The 12625-nt window shown below is 43.7% G+C and overlaps 1 protein-coding gene across 1 annotated transcript in view; it reads right to left on the bottom strand.

The window, feature by feature from the left end:
* Positions 1-2236: 2236 nt before the first annotated feature.
* cwf19l2 (CWF19 like cell cycle control factor 2) overlaps positions 2237-12625 on the bottom strand; it is a 49490-nt gene continuing 39101 nt past the window's right edge. Inside the window, exons 15-20 of the mRNA XM_083773272.1 lie at positions 9143-9355; positions 8602-8718; positions 5294-5449; positions 3833-3913; positions 3572-3673; positions 2237-3404 (exon numbers count right to left, since the gene is read on the bottom strand). Of these exons, the coding sequence (XP_083629398.1) occupies positions 3264-3404; positions 3572-3673; positions 3833-3913; positions 5294-5449; positions 8602-8718; positions 9143-9355 (810 nt within the window). The 3' untranslated portion in view covers positions 2237-3263. The remainder of the gene's footprint in view (positions 3405-3571; positions 3674-3832; positions 3914-5293; positions 5450-8601; positions 8719-9142; positions 9356-12625) is intronic.

Here is a 12625-nt window from a genome sequence, read left to right as displayed (position 1 = left end):
AGACCTGTGTTGCAACTCTTGGATTTTATCACACCAAATCTCCAAACCAAAAATAGCAGATCCACAAGCGTGCTCCGGTGCATTGTGAGCTCAAAACACTATATTTTAAGGAGCATTTGCAGACGTTATGATTTTACTCCACTTCCATGCTTGTGTTATCTGCTTTTGATTACTTATTGTACAGGCTTTTTCTGTTCTGCTTTAATACGTTGTTTTTTAACTCACTGTATGTAAAGCACTTTGTGAGGTCTCTCTGAAGTGCCATATAAATCAAAAGTACTTACTCAGAATAGAGACTGTTGAGGTCAAGCTGTCAAGCTCATTTTTCTTTTCTTTTTTTGTTCATTGTGTTTATGTTAGAAAGCCTTTCCAGTGATAGGGAGGCGCTTACAGGAGCTAATGCCTATATGACCCATTATCACAGCTCGTTTGTCAAAGATATATTCAGGGAAAATACCACACAAGACATTATTGTTAACTTTGGCTGTGGACTGTAGGAGTTTTATTCCTATGAGAGTCCCTCAGACTGCCTCCCTGATAACGACGCTATGATTTAGAGCACAGTACATAGAAGCACCCTGGGGAGTTTACAATACATACATCATATATGAGAGAGAGTGAGAGAAAGATAATGTGTAACAGACAGAGAGACATATAAACTGACAGACAGATAAACTGTGAGAATGTGTGAGAAACAGTGGAAGTGTGAAACTGTGCAGTGACAAGCCGACATGAACAACTGTCAAGTTTTGTAAGTCAATCTCAGTTCGTTCTACAATGAATGAGCTGCAGGAGATGCAGCATACACTATAGCAGGGGTCCTCAACTAGAAATGATGAAGGTCCACAAATATTTTTTTGAATAAGACCGAGGTCGGGTCCCATGCGCGGCGTCCATCGGAGAGCGGGGCTCTATGCCAGTTTAGTATGGTCAAGCCAAGCTTATACAAATCAGATCCCCTTCCAACCAACCAATAATGGGGTGTAAAGTGCAGGCCCGGAGTGGAACTCCAAATCCAAATCACACTGTGCGCGCGCATAGCGCGCGCCAGAATTTTGGGGGACATTTTGGGGGCCTTTGCAGCAATTTCACATGAGAAATGTACCATCTGATGTTATTTACATTATTAACTTCTTCCCTCCATTAACATAAGACACACAATGTAGTTGTGCTGCAGCAACACTGCCTGAATTGAATTGAAATTGACTGTGGCTGGCCTGGCCTGAGCTTAGGAGAGATTTTCTTTTGCTGGCCTGACCTGATGCAAAAAAAAAAAGGGTCCGCAGAGACACCTCTCTGCGGACCGGTCCGCGGTCCGGTCGTGGACCGCGGTCCGCCAGTTGAGGACCCCTGCACTATAGTGATGCAATCATTACTGACTCACTACTGACCAGTGTGTGAACATGCTTATTGAAAAATGGAACCAACTGGAAACATGCCTTTGACCACTCAGACCACACAGTTTGAGAATCACTGTTTTAAAGTATTTGCCATTCATGAATTCAACAATTCATTCAAGTCAACAACACCTTTTATTGACCTTTTAATAACAAAGTAAAGACAGGTTCATGGATTTAAACATTATTAGTATTATGGCGGTGAAGTGTGGCACGTTGGGGGCTTGTCATTGTCAATTGGCAATTTTCTGCAAAAGCTTTCCCCACAATACGGATGCTGGGGTTTTAGTGTCTAATCACATTTGGAAGTAGTTTCTGCACAGGGTTTTCTCTCTGGACATTCAAACCAGGTATAGAGTAACATAAGACAACAGAATTGTTTCAGTCTGTAGTCCCTTCCCTGCAGAGGTCTGTTCAGCCAGAGATCATATTTTGAAGACCCCAAATTCACGACCTCTGAACCGGAAGCTAAATGGGCTAGGCTGCAATCTCATTATAAGTCACCCGAAATGTTAATAATATTGTAGCCTCGATACCCAGGCTTTCATTTCGTCTGCGCGAAAGATGAAAGCCTGGAAAAAGCCGTGGGCTGAACCAGTCTAAAAGTGGGAGTCAACCCTTCCGGGTGGGCGTCGCTCTAAATGATGTGACGTAGCGCTGCACTAGGGGGGAGAGGAGGGGCCGGGGGTGACGGACAGATCGATGAGATCCAATCAGGGTGCGCGCATTTCTGAGGCGCGACCCGCCCCTCTAGACCAGAAATGTCTCTGCTTAGGTCAGGCTAATAATATTGTAACCACAAGCCAGTGACACTTTAATTATGAGCCGTTAACATTCACTTGTTTAAAATTGGTATCTTGACGTGAAAATTAGTTTTTTGTTTGATAAAGAGCTGGAGAGACAAGGAAACTTGTTACTGAAAAAACACTAGCAACGATTACTATCTATTTAACACATAATAAAATAATATCACTTACCCTACCATTAGGTGATTACAACCTTTTTTGATATAACCATAACACGACATCCAAAAATCCCAGATAATATCTGATCTCATATTATGATATTGATATACAGTTATACCAATATAGAGCCTAGCCCTATGGCTACAGCCTACAGGACATAAACCTAACAGACTGTGGCTTTAACACAAAATATAAAAAAAATCACACCACAAGTGAGTGGTGCAACTCCATGTGGGGGTCCCCGGGGAGGTCCCCAAAACATCCAGACCCCCAGTAACGTGCCCAGGGGGGGGCGGGCCGAATTCGGCCAGCCGCCCCACGTCCGAAACGGTTGAGAAATGACAGAGTTACCGTGTGAGTAGCCTGGGGTCCACCTATGCTTTCTATGGCATAGGCAGCTCCCGGCCGGATCCGCCGGGAGAATCTAGACACAGCTGCGCGACATGAGACTGATTAATTAGAGCGACAGAGAGAGAGGAGTGTGTGTGTGTGTGTGTGTGTACATGTGTGCGTGTGTGCGTCAATTTAACAAAGATGCAGACAATCCGAAATCAGCAGAGAGTGAGCAACGTTTGCGCTACTCTATGCCGAATTGAAGTGGACTCGGACCCAGACTTTTTTTTTCCTCCCTGGAAATAAAAACGTCTGGGTTTCCGAGGCTACCGTGTGAGGGTCTACTGTACTGTCACTGTACTGTACTGGCACACCCGAAATCATCATATAAACAATTCATACGTATGTGCGTGTGTGTTTGTGTGTGTTAGGTTGCGCACAGGTGGTGAAAAACAGCCATGCTGTTTTCGTGCTCATACCCACCCAGCCAGCCAGCCAGCCAGCCACAGTGATGAGAGCTATACAACTGTGTGTGTGTGTGTGTGTGTGTGTGTGTGTGTGTCATCAGCTAGTCATGTGTCTTGGTGCAGTCGTATGGTTTCCACCACTGTGCGAACTGAAGGACTTTCTTCCTCTGGTCGTCAAAGTTCTGTCTGATGGGCTTCCTCCAACGCCTGGGCTCCAGGTCCATCATCCCTCCTACTATCTCCTGATGGGAGAGAGACGCAGAGAGAAAGAGAGAGAGAGAGAGTCAGTCTGTGGCTCAAATGTCGAATAAATAATGGACCTTGATATGAAAAGGGTTGAAAACCACTCGTGTAAACAAACAAATACAAAGCGATGGTAAAATGGTTGCGTATAGGCCTGGGCACCGACCTTCCCAAAGTAGTGAGGGAATTTTTGTTCGTTCTCAATAACATGAGCGAAGCCGCCCTGGAGGCCAAAGTCAACGGCAAAGTAGGGCAGACCTCTAGGAACCTGTGGACGGACGCACGCACGCACATGCGCACACACGCACACACACACGTTATCAGAAGCCTCTTTATAAATGCAGCTCAGAATTTGTAGACTAGTTATAAATGCAGCTCAGAATTTGTAGACTAGTTTTGTATATTTGTAGATTAGTAAAAAACTCACAGCTTGGCGGATATCTTTCTTTGAGAGCTCCACCAGCTTCTTGTTCATGGCCCACTCCTCATCACTCTCCAGGATGGCTTTCTGCACGCACACACGCACACACATTATGAATGCCTGAATTGCCTTTGTTTGCCATATTTAACCCAAACGCTCGACATATGGTCAGTTGCACGCCAGTGCTGTGATAAACAAGCTTACAACGTGTTGCAGCTAGTACTATAAACCAAGCATAATCATGATTCATAACTCTATCCCTCAACCTTAAACCTAACCTCTAAATGACTAATCCTAAACTATATCCCAACCTGAATTCTTTCCTTACTCAACACCTAAAAGAAAAGATGGGAAACTTAACTTTGGTCATTATTTCTCCCCTTCAATAATACCAAGCAATTGGTATTTTATATTGTTATCATTGATTAGTCATCTTTACAATGAGGTATAACTCGAGGATCGTGCAATCGTGGAAATGAGGAAGACATGTGGGTAGTGCCCCGCAAAATGTTGCTAAAAACCCCCAATATGCTTCCGTTAGTAACTGCTCTTGTTAGACGTGTGACTGGTGTGAAATAATAGCAAATGTCCTCACTTGGCAGGACAGAAGAACCACACACACACGTGATTCGGGTGCAGTACTTAGTTTAGACAGTACTTGTTTTAGACTAGTAATTTGGTTAGACGAGTCATTAGTCCTACAACTACACAACCTATCTCAAATCCTCACCCTAACCCTAACCTACCACGGGGCAGCACACCTAAACCTAACCTTAACCCATGCCTAACCAATGACTAGTCTAAACTAAGTATGCACCCCGCGTGATTCTATTCTACGTCCGAGCATAGACATGGTCACGCCCCGCCTGCCTCTGATTGGCCTACCATCTTATCAGACTTTCCTCCGAGGTGGATAGCTATATTATGCTGGATAGTCTGACGCGAGGCGTACGTGTTCAATAATTGCACATACGCCGTAATATGATGTGGGTGTGTTCTAAATAAAGTGTTGATTATCATGTATTAATGTAATTATAGTAAACTAATACTATTATACTAAAAAATATAAAGTTCAAGGGAAAAGAGACCTTTTTACAGTACAATGTTTCAAGTTTACACATACAAATAAATTACACAATAATCAACACTTTATTTAGAACACACCCAAATCAAAATAATATCACGGCACGTGATCAATTATTCAATCAAAGCAAATTACATAAACAATATTAGTTTACCTCTTCTACAAAAATAAAAGTTACAAGGCTGCATTCTGTCATTCTCTTGTATTATTTCCCACCACGGAGTAAGTGTGGTAAGACGGGAAGTGTCGCGAGGCCAATCAGAGGCAAGCGGGGCATTACCATGCTCGGACGTAGAATAGAAGACACTCACGCACGTTCGCTCGCTCGCTCGCTCGCACACTCACACACTCACACACACACACACACACACACACACACCTACCTTGAAGAATATGGGGGCCATGTCCCCCAGCTCTCTGGGCAGAGGGAGACACTCCAGCACCATGTGTTGCCTCCTGCGTGGGTTCATGTGAGTCTCCATGAACACACAGTCCAGGTCCTGGGCCTCGAACACGCGCACCAACGCACGCCGGAACAGCTGAGAACACATACAACACCATCAGACCAAACTAGTAGTCTCGAAGGAATAGGGAGGACAGGGACTGACAGCTCCAAACGAAATCAGTTGCAGACAAAGGTTGCGAGTCTGATTCAAGGACACTTGTACAAAGTGGGATCCTGAGAGCAATGGAAGTGAAAATCAGTGAAGATGGAGGTTTTCTGCCCGACAGCAATATTTTTTTGGTCATTGTCATTGAAATAACAACAACAAATAGCTCTTTTGACGAAAAGAACAAAGTTAACCGTACCGTGCCATGAAAGGCATTTCACGTGTTCTAATTTGGGCCATGTTCGGGAGGTAGTGCTGGAGCCCGAGTTCCGGGAACCCAAATCTCAGAACTTATGTTTGTGTTTATAATGGAAACGTTAACAGAAAGCCATCACACTACTTGTGAAAGCTTTCAGGTCATGGAAGTTTCTGTGTTACCGCCCCAAAGACTCAAAAGCTCTGGTTTTGGTCTTTGGCCTCTATTGCTGTATACATTTGAATCACGTTGGTTTTCAATATGTTCATGCTGTTACAGTGGTTCTCAATGTAGGGCCCGGTGACCCTCAGGGGACAATCAAGGGCTTCCAGGTCACTGTAGGATCCAAATGGACCCTTATGGGTGTGTAAGTGAGAGTGTACAAATTAAACCAAATGGACCATTAGTAATCCAATTGATGCTATTGATACACTCTCAGAGTTAAATGAACACTGAGGATTTGACATATTGAGAGTAGAAAGATGACACGGAGTGACCGGTCCCGGATCAGATTCAAACATCCGGAGTTACACGCCTGTCAGCGGGTCAAACCGCCAGGGATGCACGAACAAAGGTCAACTCTTCTCAACACCTGATAATGTTGACATCATTTGCAGACACATCCCTCTATTTATACGAGCGAATGGTTGGAAACATTGACAGAACGCGGCCGTTGTTTCTTACAAGCCCCGTGTGTACAACAGAAACAGGAAGGGAAGACATTAAGACAATGGCACGTCATGTGACTGTTTACAGATGCAACAGAGAGCAACGCCAGTCAGTCAGCGTCGCAAACACGACTAAAAGGAAGAAATACACCGATGGACACGCAAGAAATCTGACCGAAACCCATACATGTGGGTCAGTGAACACACAAGTACTGTAGTGTACATAGACATGCAGACATACACCATTTGCAGCTCAAGGATAATTCTAGAACAGGATATAGTGTGTGTGTGTGTGTGTGTGTGTGTGTGTGTGTGTCCGTCCAGGAACTGTTATTCTCTCCTGGAGACAAAGAGCTCTTTCCTCATGACCCCCTAATGCACTCAGGAGCACCATTTGCTGTGCGTGCGTATTAGCATGTTGATGTGTGTGTAGCTGTCTGCCCAATGCCAATACGGTCTGCGGGGTAAATTCACAAAATAACTGTGTGGCTCTTGCCCCCGATGAACCCTCGCAAATAACATCAGAACAAACCTTTTTGATCTAAAAGGGAATCTCTATATCTTTATCTCAAAATGTGTCAGATGAGCACAGACTACAGTACAGGAGCTTTCAGCCTGCAGAGTGGAGTGGCAGCAATGCGTGTTCTGTGGCTATATAAGGTTAGGGATGGAGAGTTTTGTCCTGGTCAAACTCCAAATATGTATCCACCGTTGAAACTCAGGGAACAGTTTAGTCCAAATTAAATCTATAATCTTACAGGATTTCACCTCGATCAAGGTGATCACGGTGTAGCCTTGGGAAAGCACAGCGGCTGACATGTGTAGTCAGTGTCATTCATGAATAGTCCAGTTTCCAGCTTAACTGAAAGTAAAATTTGAGCTTTAATTTGTGTAGGACAAAAATAACGATTTTCTCAAACACATAAATTCTCCATTCATTGTCATGGGAATTTAATGTTTGTGTAGCATACAAATACCGATTTTCTCCATTGGAATTTAATATTTGTGTAGGACAAAAATATCTATTTGCTCAGACATATGTGACGTAAATTCTCCAATCATTGTCAATGGGAAAGTTTGTCCACTTGAGTAAACTAAACTCATGATTAGTCTTGGCACATTGCCAATTATTTACAATACCCTCGTGCCCCAGCCCATAGGTTGATAACCAGATGCTTTTGGCGAAAGGGCCTTTCTGTGTGGAGTTTGCATGTTCTCCCCGTGTCCCCTAGGGTAGGTACCCTCACAAAAAACATGCAGTAATCCTGATCTCTAAACTGCCTCCCCCTGGCCAGCCGGGGTGCCTGATGGAGGGGAAAGGAACTGGTTGGAATAATGCGTTCCTTCCACGCGCTACGTCCAACCAGGGAAACTCCCCCCTGTCAGGTGTAAAGGAGCAACATGGACACTCAGGCATGAAGCCAAGGAAGCATGAGTTCAAGTCCGTTGCTCTCCCCATGTCCCCCACATATGGGGACTAGGTTGGTGGAGGGTGTGTAGAGCCCAGGATCACATTAGATAATTGACACAGGGGTGAAAAATGTGTTACAAAATCGTGGGGTAAAAAAAAGTAAAAAAAAAAGCCAGTAACATTTAATCTTGTGAACTCATGGAATGTGCAGAGATAAGAAAGGTTCACAGCAAACGCATAGATCACTGAGCTAAAGCTGCTGTCCAGGATTAATTCACGTTCACATTAATCCAACATGGCGCAGACAGACAGACAGACAGACAGACAGACAGACAGACAGACAGACAGACAGACAGACAGACAGACAGACAGACAGACAGACAGACAGACAGAGAGAGAGAGAGAGAGAGAGAGAGAGAGAGAGAGAGAGAGAGAGAGAGAGAGAGAGAGAGAGAGAGTCGGGGGGAAGACAGAGTGGCATGGTGAAGGACAGATATAAAAGGACAGATAAATGTCCCTTGGTTCTGTCATAAATTGTCCCCTTGGGCCATCTAAGTGTCCATAACCACATCACACTCATTCTAACTACTTTATCCATTTATATTGGCTTAAAAAAAAATATATATATATATATATATAACTATACATACACACACACGTCATACCTGTACCCATTTGTCTTGTGCGACAACTAACATTTAATAATGTGACAGCCCTACAGTATGTATGTATGTATGTAATCATATGAACATGACAGCACAAACGTGTGTGAAAGGTGCCAGTAGTCACATGCTGATTGGCCAACCTGCATTTCTGACCAAACATCCTCGTCCAATCCGGTGGCAGAGCAGTGATGGTGCAGAGGACAGATGAGACAGTGTCCCTCTGTCATTGACACCCCCGCAGGCAGGCTGAGGTACGCCTGAACACACACACACACACAGGTTTGTGAGGACATCAACCTTTAAGGACAGTCATTTTATGAATGGCATTTCTAATAATGTTGTGCTCTACTTGTCAAAGAGTGCTTTTCTTAAATCATGATAAAAAAGGGCAGTACAACAGAAAGTGGACTTCATCCTCAACGTCATCAAGATCACAATAGCCACATAGTCTTTGATCTAATTCTGTTCCAGTGTACCGTCCTGTTTCAACATGTAGTGGCGATATTAGCAAAACTGTCTTTCACAAATGAATGACTACTAGGGCAGGGCCTACCAACATAAACGAGTGTGATAAGCCGCCACTGATGCTTCCATGGAAGACATGCTGGCTTCTATGGAGTCCAGATGACTGAACTCAGCCATGGACGTGAATCCATGCACTGTGGTGACTGCGCACTGTACCTTGCTCCCGATGGCCACTAGGAGGTGTTTCTGGAGCTGCTGGCTGTTGAAACAGTGCGGGCACTTGTCCATGGTGGCGGCCAGCTTGCGGTGCTCTGCGATGGCCTGGCTCCTCATCCTCTCCTCGTCTCGGCCCTCACCCTCCCGTTGAGCCGAGCTCGACACGAACATGTCATCAAGGGTGTATTCGTCTCCATCGGTCTTCCCCATCATCTGAGAGGTGGAGGAGAGGAGAGGGGAGGAGGAGACAGGAGTACAGAGAGAGCAAGAGAAAAGGGGAGGTGAGATGACATAAGTTGGAGAATGGGACGGGGGGGGGGGACGGGGGGGGGAGTTGTGGAAAATCGTTGCTGTCGGGCAGAAATGAGCTCCATTCACTGCCATGTATTCATTGCACTTCCGGTGTGAGTTTGGCTCCCATGAAAGTGTCCTGAAAGTGTCATGGCGCAACCCAGTCACGTGACCACTTCTCTTCCTTCTCAGAGCTTCCTTGGGATAGCCAAGTCTTAAAACTAGTGATGTCCCGATACACCTTTTTTTGTTTATAGCATATTCCTCACGCAAATGTGCAGTTGTAGTTTGGGCAACTCCAAAGCAAACGCCCCAACATTGTATTTACTTGCCATAGTGTCAACCCCCTACCCCTGTGTCGGATCGGTTAGACTGGCATATTCACCGATACCGATATGACCCGATATAACAAATAAGGACAGATACCGATACTTTCCCGATACCGATACCGTATCGGGACATCTCTACTTAAAACATATTAAAAACGAATTAATCAATGAAAATGTAACTTGTGTAACTTGTTATTGGGAGGGAAGCTGTTCTACAATCGATTAACTTGTGTAACTCGTGAATGGGGGGAAAAGTGTTAACAGACAGGCGGACCGAGGACGGATGGAGTCGATGGACACACAGGAGCGAAAACATAAGCCCCTGCCTTTAGCCGTTCTGGTCCATCTGGCAGGAATAACACATCTATCTGCTCAGAAGGATTTATATTATAAATCCTGCTTTCATCTAGATGTATTCTCATTTGGTTCATATGCAACACAGGGGAGGCCCTCGGTGTGTGTGTGCATGTGTGTTTGTGATCAACAGTGTGAGACAGCATGCAGAGTATTGGCGGTGCAGTGTCCGTTTCTACGTCACAACTATTGTCGCCATGGCAACCAGGCAACATGTATGAATCAGCTGCAGGCGCGAGAGTAGCCAGCAAGCATGGTGTGTGTGTGTGACATGTGTGTGTGTGTGTGTGTGTGTGTGTGTGTGTGTGTGTACTCTCTACATAGGTGTGCCCAAATGTGTGCCCAAATTGCATAGACAAGAGAAGTAAAGGCAGGCAAGGCAAGGCAAGGCAGACAGACAGACAGACAGACAGACAGACAGGCACTATTACACTATTATGTCTTCGCTGTCAGGCAGAAACCTCTTATCTGCATATTTTAACTTTTTGTGTTGTTTTTGTGTTGTATCAATTCCCTACTTGATCATACTACAGGCGTCACACAAAAGCATCAAATGTAGCAGATGTCCAAGTGGAATTATTTTCATCAAGGTGATACTGTTTTAAATTGGAATTCATTGTTAACCCATTAAAGGTGTAGTGAAATGAAAACACACTTTTAGATCATATCCGTGGTCATTATGGGCATACCTAACAATGGATGCTAAAAAATTGGAAAAGTTTCATTTTTGTGTATTTCTATATTTTTTTATTTTAATAAAAGTCCATAAAAATAAATGTTTAATTTATGACGTGTAGAGCTACACATCAATAAAAGCCACTAAAAAATGAAGTTCACCCGTTTGATTCCCATTGCGGCATCGTCCTCCAAACACAGGTGCTTTTGCTTAAAGAACTACTCTGTTTTTAGTTGACAGTGTATTACTCGTTTCTAATGTATATAGGTTGTGTATAGGGTAGAAATGAATCCCCTGGCTTTGCTGCTGTCTCTCTGTCACTTTGTTTACAAACTACTGTACACTGCATGTGGTCGTGCATGAGACCTTACGTCCCATAGCCTGGAGGGATGCGACGCTCTGATTGGTTCAGAAACTAAGATTCTGCCATTTGAGTGACTTCAAAATAAAATGCCCAAATTAACTATTTCACCACGTCTTTAAGACCTGAGGCCGATTCTACAAATGTATTCTAAATCCTAACAGTTTTCTGAAAAACTTTGTTTCCATGTCAGTGGTTCTCAAACCTTTCATGTCAAGCCCCCCCAGTGAGCAGTGAGCACCTGGCTAACCCTTTCAGTTTGAACAGAAAGACAGATGACAGACAGATGAAGAGAAAGAGAGATTACACTGATAATGGTGTAATGGAGCAATAGACCTATAATCAGCACTGCCGGGTGGAAACCTTGTATGTCCAAAAACGGTTACTTTTCAATAAATAGGGAAAAGAAATAACCTGTTCTCTAATTAATCCAATAGTTATTATTTTAGTCACAAACTCTTGTTAACACTTTGGTCATTAGTTCAATAATATAAAACCTACAGACACTTAACCACTTGAAAAAGGTTTCAAGCTCACGTGTTTTGGGAATTTTGGACAAACAAGATAATATATCGTCTATGTCGGGTGGACTGGAAACCCCATAATGTGCAAAACTGTTACTTTTCAGGATTAAAAAAATAGCAAAATTATGGGTAGTATGTTCAAGTAGGGCGTTCATTTACGAACCAGTTAGAATATGGAGATACAAGGTTTCTGGCCGACAGCAACTATACGATGGCGAGATGGAATCACTATAGCAGTGATTAGAGCTGGTATATTTACAGATGCCTCGCCATGGCAACACACTGTGTATTTTTAGTGTCCCAGGGTTGTAAGCACAGCATGTGTGTATACAGTATATGTATGTACTGTATGTACATTGTACACACTTGTTTGTGTGAGAGATGCATACACAGACAGACAGATAATGAGACAGACAGACAGACAGAGGCAACAGAGGAGACAGACAGAGATACATATAGGCACAGAGAAAGAGACAGTCAGAGAGACAGACAGACATGAGGACCCCCTCTAAAACGAGATGACGCATCTCAAGGGGCTATCCTTTAAATACATTTCAATATATACAATACATACAGGCAAATTTCACAATACAATTCCCAGAATGCTATAAGTCTGACTTCATCTACCTCCATATAGAGCGTCGCAGTCCTGCCCCCTTTCATGACGACGCCAGTCCCAATGCATTTTTCCCATAGACATTTCAAAACGTATTTATTATTATTTAAGACCTTTTAAGCGTTGTACGAAGCCAACTCTTGTCGTGACAAATCATGACAACACACACATTATTTTGGACCAAACAAATAATTACAAAGAAGAAAAACAACCTGCCGTTTTTTTCTACTTTCCAATTCTTTGTTTGGCCCGAAAAATGTTGTTTGTTGTCATGATTGGTCACGACAAGAGTTGGCGTCTTTAAATAAATACTTTCTGAAAAGTCTATGAGG

The sequence above is a fragment of the Protomyctophum parallelum genome (genome assembly GCF_964188405.1).
Source record: "Protomyctophum parallelum genome assembly, chromosome: 9".
Classification (NCBI taxonomy): domain Eukaryota; kingdom Metazoa; phylum Chordata; class Actinopteri; order Myctophiformes; family Myctophidae; genus Protomyctophum; species Protomyctophum parallelum.
Note: the sequence above shows the minus strand (reverse complement) of the source record. Positions and strands in the feature narration are given on the sequence as shown.